At 39.1% G+C, this 16507-nt stretch overlaps 1 protein-coding gene and 1 long non-coding RNA gene across 3 annotated transcripts; both read left to right on the forward strand.

The window, feature by feature from the left end:
* The first annotated feature begins 287 nt into the window (after positions 1-287).
* LOC133739721 (uncharacterized) lies at positions 288-5239 on the forward strand. Of its 2 annotated transcripts, none has more exons than XM_062167512.1 (7): positions 288-616; positions 915-1093; positions 2733-2822; positions 3662-3714; positions 3864-3966; positions 4580-4718; positions 4925-5239. In XM_062167512.1, exons 1-7 carry the CDS (start codon positions 385-387, stop codon positions 4936-4938), a joined length of 810 nt encoding a protein of 269 aa, XP_062023496.1. In that variant the 5' UTR covers positions 288-384; the 3' UTR covers positions 4939-5239. The 2 variants fall into 2 exon arrangements, with proteins under 2 accessions (XP_062023496.1, XP_062023497.1); XM_062167513.1 differs by having other exon boundaries at positions 4580-4685.
* Positions 5240-9145: 3906 nt separating this feature from the next.
* On the forward strand, positions 9146-12117 carry LOC133739722 (uncharacterized). The gene is made up of 3 exons (XR_009860779.1): positions 9146-10052; positions 10726-10802; positions 11829-12117. It is a non-coding gene; the product is annotated as an uncharacterized LOC133739722 (long non-coding RNA).
* The last annotated feature ends 4390 nt before the right edge of the window (positions 12118-16507 follow it).

Raw genomic sequence — 16507 nt, forward strand, 5'->3', positions numbered from 1 at the left:
TCCTTTAATCTGGGCTGTTGGTTTCAATTAATGTTGAGATCCGACGGTCATGGAATTAATATGCATATATTGGGTGAACAGTAAGTATGAACAGTACTGTGAACAGTGAAAAGATGAACAGTGTTGACCGGGCAAGAAAAACAACGGGTGCAAACCCATGTCCAGTGGCAGTGAATAGTAGCTTGACTGGTCGAATTCTTGACTTCTCGACTTTGCTTTTTCTTGACTACGGGTGGACTTGCTCTTAAAAATTATCTTTCGCTATCCACTTCCTTAAAAGCCCAAATTCATCTATTCCTTCCCTCATTCTTATCGGCTCCCCCATCTTCATTCCCTCTTCTTGGTCCGCTCCGAGACACACAAGAAACAGCAGAAAGGCAAAGTATGCATGCTATATCAGTGCCTTCACCGATGAGTGTGAGAGTAGTGAGAGTGGGAGCTTCTTGGGATACCCAACAAAGACTCCCATACAACCGCAACGCCCCAAGAAAGTTAAAGCAAACCCCCTCCTCCACCACCATTCCCACCACCGAAACCCCTCCAACTGTCTCTCTAACTGCCTCAACTACCCGTACGGCCGACCACGTCTTTGAACTTCTCAAACGCCCAACTCAAGGTAATCAGATTCCGACATTCTTATTGCCTCCACTGTTTTTGTTGGGCTTCTGTAATTTGCTCATATCATGTTTTCTGGGTTGATGAGAAATATGTATCAAGTTTTTAGTTTTGTGTACTGTGTTGTTTTTTGCTTCTCAAAAGAATAATAGTCATTTTGGAACCTATTACCTATGTATGTATAGTGTTTCTGAGTGATGAAACATGAAAACACAATTTCACTTATTCGTGTAAAATGCTGTTCATTTTCTCAATGATGCATTCTGGAAAGTCTTCATGGTGGGAATCTTATCTTGTAGAGGAGAGAGTAGGAATGGATGAGTTATATATGGGCTACGACCGATGGTTGCCTAGTCCACCCAAGGTACAGAAGCCTAGTTCTCCCAAGGTACAGAAGCCTAGTACACCAAAGGTACAGAAGCCTCAGACCGTACTCAATGCAGTCTCATTAGCTTACCTCGGCGACTGTATTTATGAGGTAGGATGCTTATAATTAGTCTTTTTTTTTTTTCCTTTTCTTTTTCATGTTTTGTACTGAAGATAGAACTGCTTCCTGTTATAATTGCGACAAATACAGTTATGCAATGTGTTTATATGGACTTAACTGCTGTTTCTAAAAGCAGGTGAATTGTGAGAAGCGCACAATTTTCTAAAAGATATCATTAGCAATAAGGCTCAATACATTTCGGTCTGAATTTTTGGATGGATTTTTCTTTTTCCATCTTAAGATAGAGTAAGGCGTCAGTGTGTGCCTAATTGAGGCACCACAGTTAGTGAGGAGGCTATTTGCATTGAGATGTGAAGCGACATTTCATCAAAACAAATAGAAGATTGTAGAACACTGGACAAGAAGTCCATTAAGAAACAAAGCTACAACAGAAGAAGCTAACTGAGAAAAGTCTAACAAACACGAAGTCCATGACTCTAATACCACACAACAGCTGTACTTCAATTAGAGAAAATTGTAGGAAAGGAACTATCTCTGAACTCATTAGAAATTGAAGCTTAAAGAAGCCCATAACCAAACCATTAATCCTCTCCCACTGATCTAATTACTCTTCAGGCTTTTCAAAAAAATTATGCTTTTCCATCCTAATGACCCAAAAATACTGCCATCACCACACATATTCCGATCATCAATCATCTCTTTCTAGCTCAGAAAACTCCAAGTCTTTCTCACAGTAAAGACACATATGCTCCTGGAGTGTTTTAAGTCAACACAGCCTTCCAAAACAACATGTCCAAAGAGAAAAGGCAATTGGACATATAAAAGAACATGTTCAAAGAGCAAGTGATTGCTCTTAGCACAGACGAATGAGGCGACAGATATAAAGGTCTTCTCTGAACCATATTACTTAAAAGCATCCAAAATTTGCTTACCTTTAACAAAAACTACTCCTTTAAAAAAAAAAAAAAACAAAAAAACAAAAACTACTTGAGTATGAGAAACAATATCCCCCTAAACTTTCCTTGATCTAGGATCCTAAACCTTGGGAATGTAGGTTTCATTGGTGGCTACACTGACACTCCTGCTTCCCAAAATTCCTTAAAAACTATCATCAAGTCTGTGGTTATGACATGTCAGGATTGTTAATTGCAATAGAAGACCACTGCAACCAGGTGACTTATCTGTGTAACAATATAAAGTACTTTCCTCACCTCATCCTTCGTAATGGTCTTTCTAACCAAGTTGCCTTTGCTTCCCCAATCTATCTCCAATGGATCCCTCAACCGTTGGTTTTGAACCTCTTCTTTTGTCTGGAGCCTTTATAAAAACTGATTATTTCTTCAGTTATCCTCCTTCATCTTGGGTCACTGGCCCCGTCTCCCAACTGCAACCTCTCAATCAAGTTCAAAATACCATTATCACAATTCCAAAACAGAAACAAAAAGACGATTTAGAATTGCACCAAAAGATGTACTCTATAGTTGGGAAAAGGTCTCAGAGATTATTAAATACTATAATCGGAATGCTAATGTATAGTTCATCATGTAGAGATCACAAGAAATTCATATACTTGTATGCTGCCTGGTTTGAATTAATATTAGTGATATTGTTACCCTGCTTCTGGAGCTCAACCTTCCTTTATCACTTACTATCATTATTTCTGATGCAGCTATATGCTCGCAGGCACTTTTTGTTCCCCCCCTTGAGTATTGAAGAGTATAATGATCGTGTGATGGCTGTTGTACGCTGTGAAGCACAGGTATGATAGCATTTTTTTTTTAGCTTCTAGCATGTATCTCTTAGTTCAAGATCCTTTTTATTAACTCAAATCAAAGCATGTGTAGATCTGTGCCACCTCATATGGGTTGGCTGGGTTTATGAACTTATAATCTATAATCTGATGATCGAGTTGTTCCATGATTCTAAGTTCAATATCCCTAAATTTTGGTGTTCTAATTTTATGTAAGCTAGGGAATATCTCTTTGTTTTGTTTTTTTTTTATCCTGGTTAGACAGCTAGGGAATATTATGGTGCTGCAATGAATTTTTTACCTGTTTGCTGATGTGCATTTGCATAGTATGGTTCTCTGTTTTTGATTACATAAATAAGAACTACAACAACTATCTATGTTGATGTAACTGTAACCTTTTGTTTTTTTTCCGAGCTATGCTCATACTAGCGACGTTTCACTATCCAATTAACTGCATTAGCTTCTGTTCTTTTAGAAGATGTAAATTAGATTTTCTTTGTCCTCCACACTTAATGTCAAAGAAGATACTAGATTGCTATATAATGCTGTGATCCTTTCTGTTTCAGCTGACTATACTTTGACATATATCTGTTGCTATACTTTTGTACTTACTAATCTTACATATATACAGACTTACTAATCTTATATATACTAATCTTGTTTGTGGACTTAACATATTTGTTAAAGGAATGTAATTCTCAGGATTTGTTTTATCTCGTACCTACCTTGGAAAAAGAGATTACTTTTGTGCTTATGTGTTTCCTGCAATAAATCCTAGGGTGTGGTTCATAAATTTGTTGACTAAAACAAACTTAGCCTTTTACTAAAACAACTTCTGCGCATTTCAGGATGCACTGCTCCAGAGACTTCTAAAGGACAATTTTTTATCAGAAGAAGAGAGGTGAGTAGATTATACATTGTTGATCGATTTAAATTTTTGTTAAGAACAGTTGTCTGAAGGAATCAGGATTCCCTCCTACACCATTTCTTGATCATGTTGAGGGTTATAAAATATCTACCTTAGATATCTCGTTTGATATTTTGCTTCAGGAATGTCCTTAGGTGGGGAAAGAACATCAGTTCAGCTAAAACACGAACAAAGAAGCGTGCTGGTGCAGCAGTCTATAACAGAGCATCTTCACTGGAAACATTAGTCAGTGCCCCCTTGTGCTTTCCTTGGACTTTTTTCATTAACTCTAGGCTTTGGAATATTGTATTTTGAGTCCAATAGGAATGTTGATATGGTAGTATCGGTGCATTCTTGCAAATTATTTTAGATATCTTTATTGTATTTCCTTCATGAAAATACGATACATGACCCTCATATTACAAAAGTATCCACATGTGCTTTTTTGCTTTTTAAGTCAACGTGACACATGAACTCATGCACCAGCAGGGATTCAATCCCTGAACTAACCTCTACCCTTATGTAAATGCAGGAGGTGCTTTTAAACCTAATTGCAAAATTGGCATGTGATTTTCCACTTGTTACCAACACTAGATAAAGATATGCACCAAAAGACATGCCTACATAACTTGTAGTATGTAGTGTGCGTGTGTGTGTGTTGTTTTATTATCTGGAAAGGGGGTAAAATTCTAGTGTATATTGAAACCAACCAGTATGTTGCTAATGAATATCTCCTAAATATGTTGATTTACTATTCAACATGCGTATTCAAGTTCAAGATTTTAAAAGTATATTATGATTCTCTATTCATGAACTAGCATCTGGCTTGTTAACATAAAGTGACCCTAAATGTTTGTAGGTTGGACATCTCTACCTGACAGATGTAAAGCGTTTGGAAGAAGTCATGGTGAAGTTGGGGTTCTCAACTGATTCTTCTATGCAGTTGACATCAGAAGATGCAAATGGTAAGTCTGCACCAGCATCAGAAGATGCAAATGGTAAGTTTGCACCAGCTTTTTCTATGTACAGTGTACATGTATCTGTGCTTAGTTTGCTGAAGAACTTCCCCTTCAAAGATGGCTCTATTTGAGAGGGGAGGGCATTTTGTTTTGTTTATGCCCTTCAGGTGTGGTTTCCTGTATTTTGTTTTATGTCCATTGTCTGTGAGTTCAATAACATGCTTTATTCTTGTTCATCTTGGCAGGGCAAGCATCCTAGTTGATGAAGATGGCACTGAAATCGGATGTTCCAATGGGAAAACCTTCTGATGACCTTTTTTGTACTGTATGTTGAATTGTTGATAGCCCACGTGGTTGCGAATTTGTTTAGTTTTAGAAATTCTACGACTCAGAAGATTTTGTGTAGGCCAATATCTAAGCTTTGTGTTCCGACAATATTGTACAAGTACTTTGTATCTGAGTTACACTAAGTGCTGAGTTTTGGCACTCAGCAAATCATCAATTTACGATCACAGATAATCTAGGGTTCGGCACTAGATTATTACAGGGTTTCGACTTTAGAGTCTCAAATCATGCAAAGAGTTTGCGTCGACCAACAATAGTACTCTCAGCTAGGGGTGGGTTCGGCTCCGAGCTTAAACCGAAAACCAAACCGAATTTGGGCTCGGTGCGGTTTGGTTCGGTTCGGTTTTTGTGTTTTGAGAATTTACACTGAAAATATGGGCTCGGTGCGGTTCGGTTTGGTTCGGCCCAGTTTCGGTTTTTTTTTTTTGTGGAAAACAGATTTTTACCAAATACACTTCTTGGGTATTGTAACTTGATATACTTCTTTGGTATTGTAACTCGAGAAGTTTTTGTTTCTTCAAACCTATAATAATAATCTATCACAATGAGTTTACAAGTTTACTAATGCATGCTTTGTACTTCAATAGACAATAATCTATAATTCCATACTCCATAGTCCATATAATTCAATTGATATAGTCCAATAGTCTATCAAGTTCTAGCATCAACATATGAAATTGTCAAAAAATATAGAGTCCAAAGTTTATAAAAGTCCATCATTACATCAACACTAACCTCACAAATTAAAAATGTATAATTTCACTAAAAGATTAAACATCACAAAAAGAATGAACCAACATCAACATATGAAAGAGGGCAATGGCATGATCTCAAGCTCGGAAAGATGAAGTCTTCGACTTTGGAGGTAACAATATTCCACTCCGACTACTCCCCACTGCAGCTCCACATGGCATCTTAAGCATCTCTACATTAGTATAAGAGAATAATAAAAAGAACAACATTAGAAAAGAAATACATACAATCATATATAACATAAATATTATAACTTCATTAACCCAAAAAACTTTAACTAAGAAAATAGAAACTATTACCTCTTTCCGCTTCTTCACACAACTCCATCTCCTTAATAGTAGGCATATGATGTAGATACACATTTTCACTCCTAAGCCAATTTTGTGTACATATCAAGGCCTCCACCATTCTAGGATTTAGGGAGCTACAGTATGGATCAATAATCCTCCCACTCGTGCTAAAAGAAGATTTCGAAGCTATGGTTGACACCGGAATAGCTAGAATATCCTTTGCAATGTAGGCCAATATAGGATATTTACAAACTCCATTCACCATCCACCAATTCAACAAGTCAAAGCCTTCACCATCTCCTTCAAAATGATCTCTAAGATATCTATCCACATCGTTGTTTACAATCTCGGCTTTCTTTGCTCTTCTCCTTTGCTCCTTCTCTTTCAGTCTCCTTTCTAACTCCGTTAGACCCTTACTTGAACTAGAACTAGATATCCCCTCACTTGATACTTGAGAACCACCAACCTCACCAACACCTCTTTCCCTTCCCTCTTCCTCTTCCTCATACACCTTGTAAAGGTCATACAAGATATCTTTCACACTCTTTGTGTTAGCTTCCACCTTTTCATGATTTCATCCATATCCCCATCATCTAGAATATCAAAATAGTCAACAACTTTCTCAAGTTTATGACATGGATCAAGAACAATAGCAATGAATAGATAGTGATTCAACTTATCAAAGCTACCCTAATACTTTTGAAACTTGTCTTGCATGGGTGATGCAATCTCAGACAAACATGGGTTCTTTTGTTCTTGCAAGAGACCATAAATAGAGAGTAAATCACCAAAAGTATTATGAACGGTAGGAGAATTAGAACAACATACCTTCAAAGTGATTTCATAAAATGGTCTCAAGAAATCCACAAATTGCTCCTCATATTGCCAATCAACACTCATAGGTGGCCATTCTTTTGGCATTTCACCCTTGTCACCTTGGAGCCATGTCAAAAAATTATCCGCATCTTCATCCACCATTCTATAAAAAGCTTTTGGGAATTTCAAAGCCCGTTCCAACATCAATAATGTGGAATTCCACCTAGTAGGGACATCCAAAATCACAAGCCCTTTGCACTCTAGTTTCACCATTTCAACACATTCCTTGAAAAAATCAAGCCTTTGTGGGGAGGATCTAACATACCTCACCGCATTGTGAATGGCACCAATGAATATCTTCATCACACTCAACCCATCATTGACAATCAAGTTAAGAATATGGGCCACACACCTCACATGCAAATTCTTCCCTTCATGCAAAAGTGCATTAGGGACACCCCAATCACCTATCCTCTTACTCAACTCCTTCAATGCAACATCATTTGATGAAACATTATCAACGGTGATTGTGAGAATCTTCTCTATACCCCATTCCAACAAACAATCCTCCAATAGCTTAGCTATAGCCTCTCCCTTATGATTTGGAATCACACAAAAATTTAAAATTCTCTTATGCAACACCCAATTATCATCAATGAAATGTGCAGTGAGAACCATATAATTAATATTTTGAATAAAAGTCCAAGTATCGGTTGTAAGAGACAACCTATATATACTCAATTGATCCATCAATTTTTTCTTTTCCCTCAAATAAAGCTTAAGGATATCCTTTGCTATTGTCTTACGGGAATGAATTCTCCAATAAGGAAGAGCTCTACCCGTAAAACGTCTAAACCCCTCTCCCTCCACATGAGAAAATGGTAGCTCATCTAATATAATGTACTCCACACATAACATAGATAACTCTTCTTGAGTGCATTCTACAGTACACAACTCAGTAGTTGGTTTTTTAAAAGAGAATTTTTTTTGCCTTTTAGCTTTCAACTTCTCAATATTAGGGGGATACTTTGGACATTTGTCCATATGATTTAGAAGGGAGGTTGTACCATTCTTTCTAGGATCGGCATGGTACTCTTTTCCGCAATAATTACATTTACCCTTAATTCTACCATCCACCACATCCCTCTCAAAATGATTCCAAATATCTGACCTTTCTTTCCGTTTCAACGCCTCAAGGATGCTTTCCACACTTCCATCATCTTCAACCTCGGTTGCTTGACTTCCTCTTTCTTCTTCCGGATTTGCAGCATTACTTCTTTCGTCAACTAGTATTGGTATTGTCGATTCACCAACACTAGTGTTGATCTGTAGTTTATAGAATTTGATTGTTAGAGTATATCGATACATAGACATAAAAACAGAAAACATATTGCAAAACAGAAAACAGAAACAGATTGCAAAAAAAGAAACTATTTACAGAAAGCATTACATATTGCAGTAACAGTTTACAGAAAGCTGCACTTATTGCAGAAACAGAAACCAAAACAGATTGCAGAAACTGTTTACAATGCAAAAACTGTTTACATAATGCAGAAAATGTTTACATATTGCAGAAAATGAAAATAAATTGCAGAAACTGTTTACAGATTGCAGAAAATGTTCACACATTGCAGAAATTGTTTACACATTGCAGAAACTGTTTAGGACATAAGCACATACATGAGATGATGAAGTTGATTTCGGATGAGCACCCGAACTAGTACCAGCTGATTTAGATTGCCTCTTCATTTTCTAGATATGCAAATTACTCCTATTCAAATCAGTAAACAGAAACGTGAGTATAGAGGTCAAGAACACATGTTTGGACCAAAAATCTACTGTATAGACTATAACAGAAAATGATCAAGTTCAAAGTGACAACGGATACCATTTGAATCCGATATGTGAAGTATTACAAATTGGCCGGTGATGTTAAAGTTCATGAACAGCATCTTATGAGTAATGTTGTGTGCTTGTTTATGGTCCCATGACATAAAATAGAACTACAATTGTAAATCAAACCAAGAAAACATAGAAAGCCAAATTGTTACTTGTAGAGTAGTCTCTATCAGAATCAAGCCAAGCAATGAACCACACAAAAACACTCCAACACAAATAAAAAGGTTCTTTCTCCATTTTCTGAGTTTACCTGCAGTCCCAGAGTCATTGTGTCCCAAAACCAACCAAATAATAGCAAAGTGAAGCAATAACAGAGCACTGATTCAACATCTCAATTATGAAAAAACAACTGAACCATACTGTAATAACCGGATTTTTTATAATTAATCAAAAGCAAGGAACATGATCATTTCATTCTTTACCTTTCATGATGATTGTCGATTAGAGCACTATGAATTGTTGCCGACACTCGATCGACCGACAGCAGAAACTTAATTCCTTTCCTCTCTATTTCTCTCTCGTTCTCTCTCTCGTTTCCTCTCGTCACAGTCGAAGAAACAAAACAGAGCTTTGTTCATCGTGCTGCACCGTCCACCACAGACCACCAAACAACCTCAGACCACCTTCCACGGCTTCGCCTCGACCTTGCGCAGCTACCGGAGGTAACCTTGCGCGGCGGCACGGCCGGCAGCGACGGCGGCGACCCCGAGTCCGGTTTAGCTCGTTTTCGTTCCAAACTCGATATCTCGAGCTACAGAGCACCATTTCACTTGATTCTTGGCTCATTGAGCTCGCCTCATCTTCCTATACAAGCACCAAGAAGGATCGGAACTGGATTGAACGTTTTCACGTTCGTCGGAGCTCGACCCGTGCGGATCGAACAACCAACCTTCGGATCAAGATATCTCGAGCTATACACGATCGTTTCTTGTGATTCTTGGCTTGTTGAGTTCATAAGGAAGTTCTGAACAATTCTCTAGAAGGAATCGAAGCCTGAAATTGAAGTTTTGACGTCGAAATCAAGCCTTGCCGGATTCTGCAAAATTCTGGAATTTTTCCGACCACCGAAGCTTTCGATCGGTATATCTCGAGCTACAGACCATATTTTTCTGTGATTCTTGAACCAGTGAGTTCTTCTTGAGTTTCTTAACAACTCTTCAGAAGGAATCGAAGCCTTAAATTGACGTTTTTACGTCGAATTGGAGCTCGCCGTTTTCTGCAGTTTCTCGCCGGTTTCTGGAAAATTCCGGCCACCTTCATACTGTTCAAGGTAATTTTCGACCCCTTCCGGTCATTTTCAGACTTCGTGCTAGTTATGAAAGTTGTTAAGCATGATGAGAGGAAGAAGAGCAGCCCGGCCCCGACACCATTGGTGGTGGTCGGCGGCGGCTCTGCCACTAACTCCGGCGGCCCTTTCCGGCCACCTCCGGGGATCAAAAATATGGTTTCTGTACATTTTCAGATTCTATATTTCAATACGATCATTTTGATATATTATACGCAATTTTTGGATATCATATGATTAAGTTATGAATTTTTACGTTTCGATCGATTTCGATCGTTTGATTCGTAATATGTGAAGTTAGGACCGTCAGATGGACTTGTAGTTTTGTTATGATGATCTTATGACTGTCCCAGTGGCTTTGTGTGGTCATGGGCGAAGATCCGACCGTTGGATCTTCGTATAATTGAGAAATAGTGATTCGGAAGGCGATTCGTGAGAATCCGACCGTCAGATTTTCATATAATTTTGTGGAGATGTTTGTAAGGATGATTCGAGAAGATCTGACCGTTGGATCTTCGTGATAATATTGGAGGATGATCCTAAGGGCGATCCGTGAGGATCCGACCGTTGGATCATCATATAATTTCGATCCGACCGTTGGATTTCTGTATATGTGTGGTTTATGAATGATTGCTAAGTTAAGATCGTGTTTGACTAGGTGGTTGATGGATTGATTGGTGAACGATTTCGGATCGTTGTTTTGAGCTGTTAAGAAGACGCAGCGGGAATTTAGAGGTGAGTAAACCTCACGTGGTTCATATTACGAACCGAGTACCTTTAATTACTTTATTTTCTGTAGTAATTGTGTGAAAATATTTATGGAATAAATATTTGTTTTAAATCATATGGACTTGATCAACTACGGTCCATAGGTAAGTAAAATGATTTAATTATACAAAATGAATTTCATGATTTTCTTGTGTGAACTATAGTTGGTATTAGTGGTCATTCCTGAGTGGGTGATTACGTATATATATATATATTTACGTGATTATATGTGGAATGGTGTGACATTGAAGAGTGTGGAATTGTGATGATTTATTTATTATGGTTTGAAATTTGACTTATCATATTTATATGTGATGATCATGATTGATGAGTTCTTGTTAATATTCATGATTTACATTGGAGTATGTATAGAGTTGGAGAATGTAGGATTCTGAGGACGAGGTGTCCGAAGTTTGACGGTTATGGATAACCGGAGTGTTTGTGTACTGAGGACGGGGATGTCCAAAGTGCGACGGTTTATTATTAACCGAAGTTGTGTACTGAGGACGGGGATGTCCAAAGTGCGACGGTTTATTATTAACCGAAGTTGTGTACCGAGGACGGGGATGTCCAAAGTGCGACGGTTTATTATTAACCGAAGTATATGGTGCTGAGGATGGGGATGTCCAAAGCGCGACGGTTATAGTGTTAACCGAAGTATTTTTGCCGTTGCTTGACCCTAGGCCAAGGTGTCAGAGGTAACGAGGCAGTTAGAGCTCTAACGTGTTATTGGGATGGACCAGAGTGGTGTTATGTGGGTTGGGTGTTTGCAGGACCAGTGTGGTGTATTGTGATTTGAGGATTGTGAAAATGTATTCCTTGTGGTTTTCCATGAGTGGTTTGATGTCTCTTTGCAGACGTAATACTGTTGAATTTTACTTGAATTGTAATTTAATAAATCAACAGTTCTTTCTTGTTTACTCATACTGGCTGTAAAAAGCTTACCGGGTTTTGTGTTGTTGCAACTCCCGGTACACTATTCAAATTGTGTAGCGGGTAATCCTACAGGACAGGAGAACCAGGACGGTGATCGTGCGGTTAGAGCAATGGTTATAGTTTTACAGCAATTGTAATAGTGAGGCGAGTTAAGCTCATTTGAGCATTACAATTTGATTTGGTGGGAGTGTGCTGTAATAAATAACTTGAGGATTTGGGTTATTGTAAATTTGAGAGTTGTGAAGTGTGGTTGTTTGTGAGAAAAAAATTCAGGATGTTAGTTGTAATTTGTTATTATTCATGTTTCGGATTTGAATTGATTATTCAAAATTCGGGGCGTGACAGTTTGGTATCAAAGCGTAAGGTGCATATTTGGTGATGTGTCAATACCTTCCGAGTGATGGCCCGTCTGCAGCGGATCCCCATCGTGTGCTCTTCGGTATTGGCTAAGTCATTGGGTATGCGTGAGTGTTGGGAGTTGTTTAGACCGCTAGGTCGTTTTAGGAACGTGAATACCTTCCCTATAATATTGACTTGGTTAATATGAATTTGTATTTGACTTATACTGTGTTTTAAGTGTTATACATGTATTAGCCAAGCATACTATACTCCTTAGGTGATGGATATTCGAAGGGGTTGTACTTAGAACCTTACAGTTGTCTTGTAGGTTCGTATGGGAATAAGTTCAGTGGCCGCGAGTTACAATCCTTGAGGAATAGGAACCTCTTGATTCAACTCTGTTAAGTCAACGAGGATTGTTTTATGGAAGTGAGGTTCTTTTGGATGTTGAAGTGTTTGGTTGAAGGCATGATGTGGACCTATGCACATACCTAGTGTGGATACGAGTATTAATGGATAGAAAGTTTGCCTTCTTAAGTTGGACGTACATATGTTTTTGGATGAGATATACATGTCAAATAATAGATATCTTGTTTTGTAACGAGATGTCTTAGTGGGGTTTTGGTAATTGGCATGGGTGATGTGTTTAAAGTGGCTTTGAGATAACTATGCTAATCTTGTGTGAGATTGAGTTATTAGTATAGATTGAGAAGGTTTTGTAGTGACGCTATATACACAACGTGATGAACTTTTAGAAGGAAAAGTTATGAGTAAAGGTATGGGTTTTTCCCTGATGTCTATAGTAGACTTGTGCATATGGCAGCGTTTGTGGCAGTGCCAGTAATGATTTTGTAGCAGCTTTCGTAGCAATGCTTATGTGATAGGCAGCTTGTGTAGTAGTGCTTGTGTGGCAGTGCTGGTAGTGCTTTAGTGGTAGTTTGTGTGACAAGGAATTTTATGGGGGCTAGATAAAGCTAGGCTTTATCTTGATTGTATTCTAAGTGGTAGGACACCTGTAAACAGGGATTGGAAATTCTCCGTTTGGACACCTTGGTCTGTTGACCTGACTATGACTTGTGGACATAGTTTTATTTAAGTGAAGGAAATTGATTTTGTGAACTAGTTTTCTTAAGTTTTGGATCGTAGTATGGAGTTGGACTGAAGTGAATTTGAGGTTGTTGTGTTTTAAGTTTAAGTAGGCGGGACACTTAAAGTTTTGAAATGGAATTTGATCTTGGTCGGTAATTAATGGGGAGATTTAGAGTCAACTCTCTGTAAATGTTATTAGATGAGGGTGTGTTTCTGTGGTGATGGATTTTAGGAGAAATGGTTAAGTGCAATTTTGGGTATTGATTGTAGTGACATTGTTGGGTATCCATAGTGGTTCAAGTGAATTACTATGCGATATGGAGTCTGATTCGGTTTCTAAATCGTAAATTCATAGGGTATGAATTGTGGTAAGTTTAATGGAGAAATTAATAGAGGAAATGGTTGAGATTTTATAAGATTTGTATGAGTAACTCTAAGGATGTGGGTTTTTCCTAGCTAACTCAGGATGTGTTTAGCTTTATTAAACCCTAATTCTAACGACAAAATTGTTGTGTTTGGTTTGACTCTAAGGATGCTAGCTAGACCCCTGTGCAACTTAATTGATTGTTTGTGATAAATCATTATGATTGATGTGTGCAGTAGAGTTGTTTATGGTTTTGAAAATAGTATTGGGTGACCAAGGTTCGATCCTTGGTGTTGTTGTTGGTTAAACAAAAAGAAAAGAAAACATGCACACCATCTTATTGATTTAATATTACAAAAAGGAAATTGGAACTACGCTATACTAAGCCTAATTGGTAGCTCCGGATGGGTTGAGGCTGAGCTCAAGAGAAACGTTAGAGCCACTGTTGTAACCGCCTGAGCCACCAGAATAGTAACCAAATGCGCTACCTTCCTCAGAAGTAGTCTTCGGGTTACCAAAGACGTCCTCGCCGTGCACGGGGAACAGAGGAAGAGTTTCAACCTCCTGGTGATCTCCTCCTCGTTGTTGCAGGGATGTTTGTCCTCCTGTTGTGCCAAAAGAGTTGTACTGGTATTAGTGTTGAAGTGTGAGGAAGAATATGAAACAAAATTTAAATCAAGAAATCCTTCATTACCAGTAGAATAGGTGGAACCAAAGTTGAGATCAATGGATCTACCATCATCAGTAGAACTAGTGGACCCAAAATTGATGTCAATGGATCCACCAGCTGGCCCAAAATTGATGTCGATGGATCCACCAGCACCAGTAGAACCAGTGGACCCAAAATTGAGATCAATGGATCCACCAGTACCAGGAGAACTAGTTCCCATGGGCACTTGAGCAGCCTGATTGCACCTCTTCATCTGCTTCTCTCGAGCCCTGACATTCTGGAACCAAAAATAAATGTTCTTGCCCTCAACCTGTCCATACTGTTGCAGCTGGAGACAGATCTCGTGAATCTGCTCTGTAGTTGGGGTCTTAACTCCCTTGTCGTAGTAAAGATCCCTGAGGATCCTTATTTGATCTGGAGTAGGAACCCACCTGGCACGGCTTCGCCAGAAATCTGTGTTGGCACTACTCCCGGCTGCTTGGTTATTTCCTCCATCCTCGATTTGTTGCTGGGTTTGTAGCTCCATTAGTTGCAGAGTTCGTGGTTCCATGGTGATGAGTTGAGAGGAAGTGTAAATTGAAGAACGAAGTTGTTGAGTGTTTGTGGGAGATTGACCTTAGAAGGATTAAGGTCGATGAAGGGGTATTGGAGATCTGAAAGTTCAGAGGAAAGAAGAGATCGAATCTTCAAATGGAAGAAAAGATCTGAGAGAGAAGGATTGAAGATTTGAGAGTGAAAAAACCTGGGGATTTGAGAAGAGAAAGGCTGAAGAGTTGAGAGAGAAAGGCTTGAGCTCGGAAGAAAATTTCTTTTCCTTTGGAGTGAACAGTCGCGTCTCCAGAATGCACCTATTTATAGAACAAGGTGAGCAGATCTCCACCGTTGGATGAACGATCTCAGAATTTGAATCCACGCGTTGGATTAAAGTCGCCCCGAAACCCGGAAAAGCTGTTGGCGCGTGTTGAGCGTGTAAGGGGACCGAGGGAATCTCGAGGCGCTGTGGCAGACAGCTGTAGCCGAAAGCAGATTTGACTGCCGTAAATCACGGAAGGGATAAGCCGTGACACAAGTGGGCCGTACTTGGGCCTGTCTCGGATCAAGGCATCACTGTAGCTGTGGGTGGAGGCCTGATGGGCCGAGTTTCAGAAACAGTTTTGGATGAGTTGGGCCGGATTTCTGAAACAGTTTTGGATGAGTTGGGCCGGATTTCTGTAACAGTTTTGGATACGTTGGGCTGGGTTTCTGCAACAGTCTTGGATGTTTTGGGCCGAATTGTTGAAACAGTTGAAACAGTTGGTTTAAATAAAAGGATTGGTATGAATAATAACGTGAGCAGCCGTGCTCGAGTGGTTGAGTGTAAAGTTCGTGTACAAGAGGTCTGAGGTTCGAACCTCGCCTCTCGTTTATTTTTATTATGTTCGTTTATGACATAATAAGTATAAAATTTGTACACATTTTATTAAGCACAACTTGTGCTCCAGTGGTTGGGAGCGAGGCATTGGTTTAAAGGGTCGGGAGTTCGAGACTTGCCTCCTGATATATTTTATTTATGTTCGCTTAGGACATAATAAATATAACGCGTGTGCTTCTATTAATGAAAGCAGCTCTTGCTTCAGTGGTTGGGAGAGAAGCATTGGTTTAGGGGGTCTGGAGTTCGAACCTTACCTCCTACAAATATTTTTGGATCCCGTATATGCTTGATATACGGACGCATATACGGTTTGTACGGTATGCATACGTATATATGGTCTGTACGGTATGCATACGTATATACAGTTGTACGGTATACATACATATATACGGTCTGTACGGTATGCATACGTATATACGGTATGTACAATTTCATACCGTAGTCGAGCTGAAAGTTGGTGGGCCGATTGGTAGGCCCAAATAGTAAGCCCAATTGTTCGGCCGAATGGTAGGCCCAAATGTTAAACCCAACTTGTTTCGGGCCGGTTCGAAATGTGAATGGTTCGGTTTCTTCGGCCCAATTGGCCAGCCCTAATGCTTAGCCAAGGATTGAGCAAGCCCAAGTCATCGTCACTGGGTGACATATTTTATTGGCGTGCTTTTGGGGATGATTTGTTTTGAGTGATGCTAATTGAGTAGCGAAACGCTTTGTGGGAGTGTTTACTGTGCTTGTATGCCAGTACAGGGTGAAGATCTATGTGAGGATCTATGAGATAATCTCTGTGAAGATCTAAGTGATGATCTATGTGATGATCCATGTGATGATTTTGTGTAATTGATGTGGAGTGATGTTGAGCAGTTGTG

The sequence above is a fragment of the Rosa rugosa genome, chromosome 3, assembly GCF_958449725.1.
Source record: "Rosa rugosa chromosome 3, drRosRugo1.1, whole genome shotgun sequence".
NCBI lineage: Eukaryota > Viridiplantae > Streptophyta > Magnoliopsida > Rosales > Rosaceae > Rosa > Rosa rugosa.

Coding starts and splice junctions, on each gene's coding strand:
- LOC133739721 (XM_062167512.1), top strand. CDS start 385: ATGCATGCTATATCAGTGCCTTCACCGATGAGTGTGAGAGTAGTGAGA. Junction 2,823..3,661: donor TTGTACGCTGTGAAGCACAG/GTATGATAGCAT, acceptor TGCGCATTTCAG/GATGCACTGCTCCAGAGACT. Junction 3,715..3,863: donor TTTTTATCAGAAGAAGAGAG/GTGAGTAGATTA, acceptor ATTTTGCTTCAG/GAATGTCCTTAGGTGGGGAA.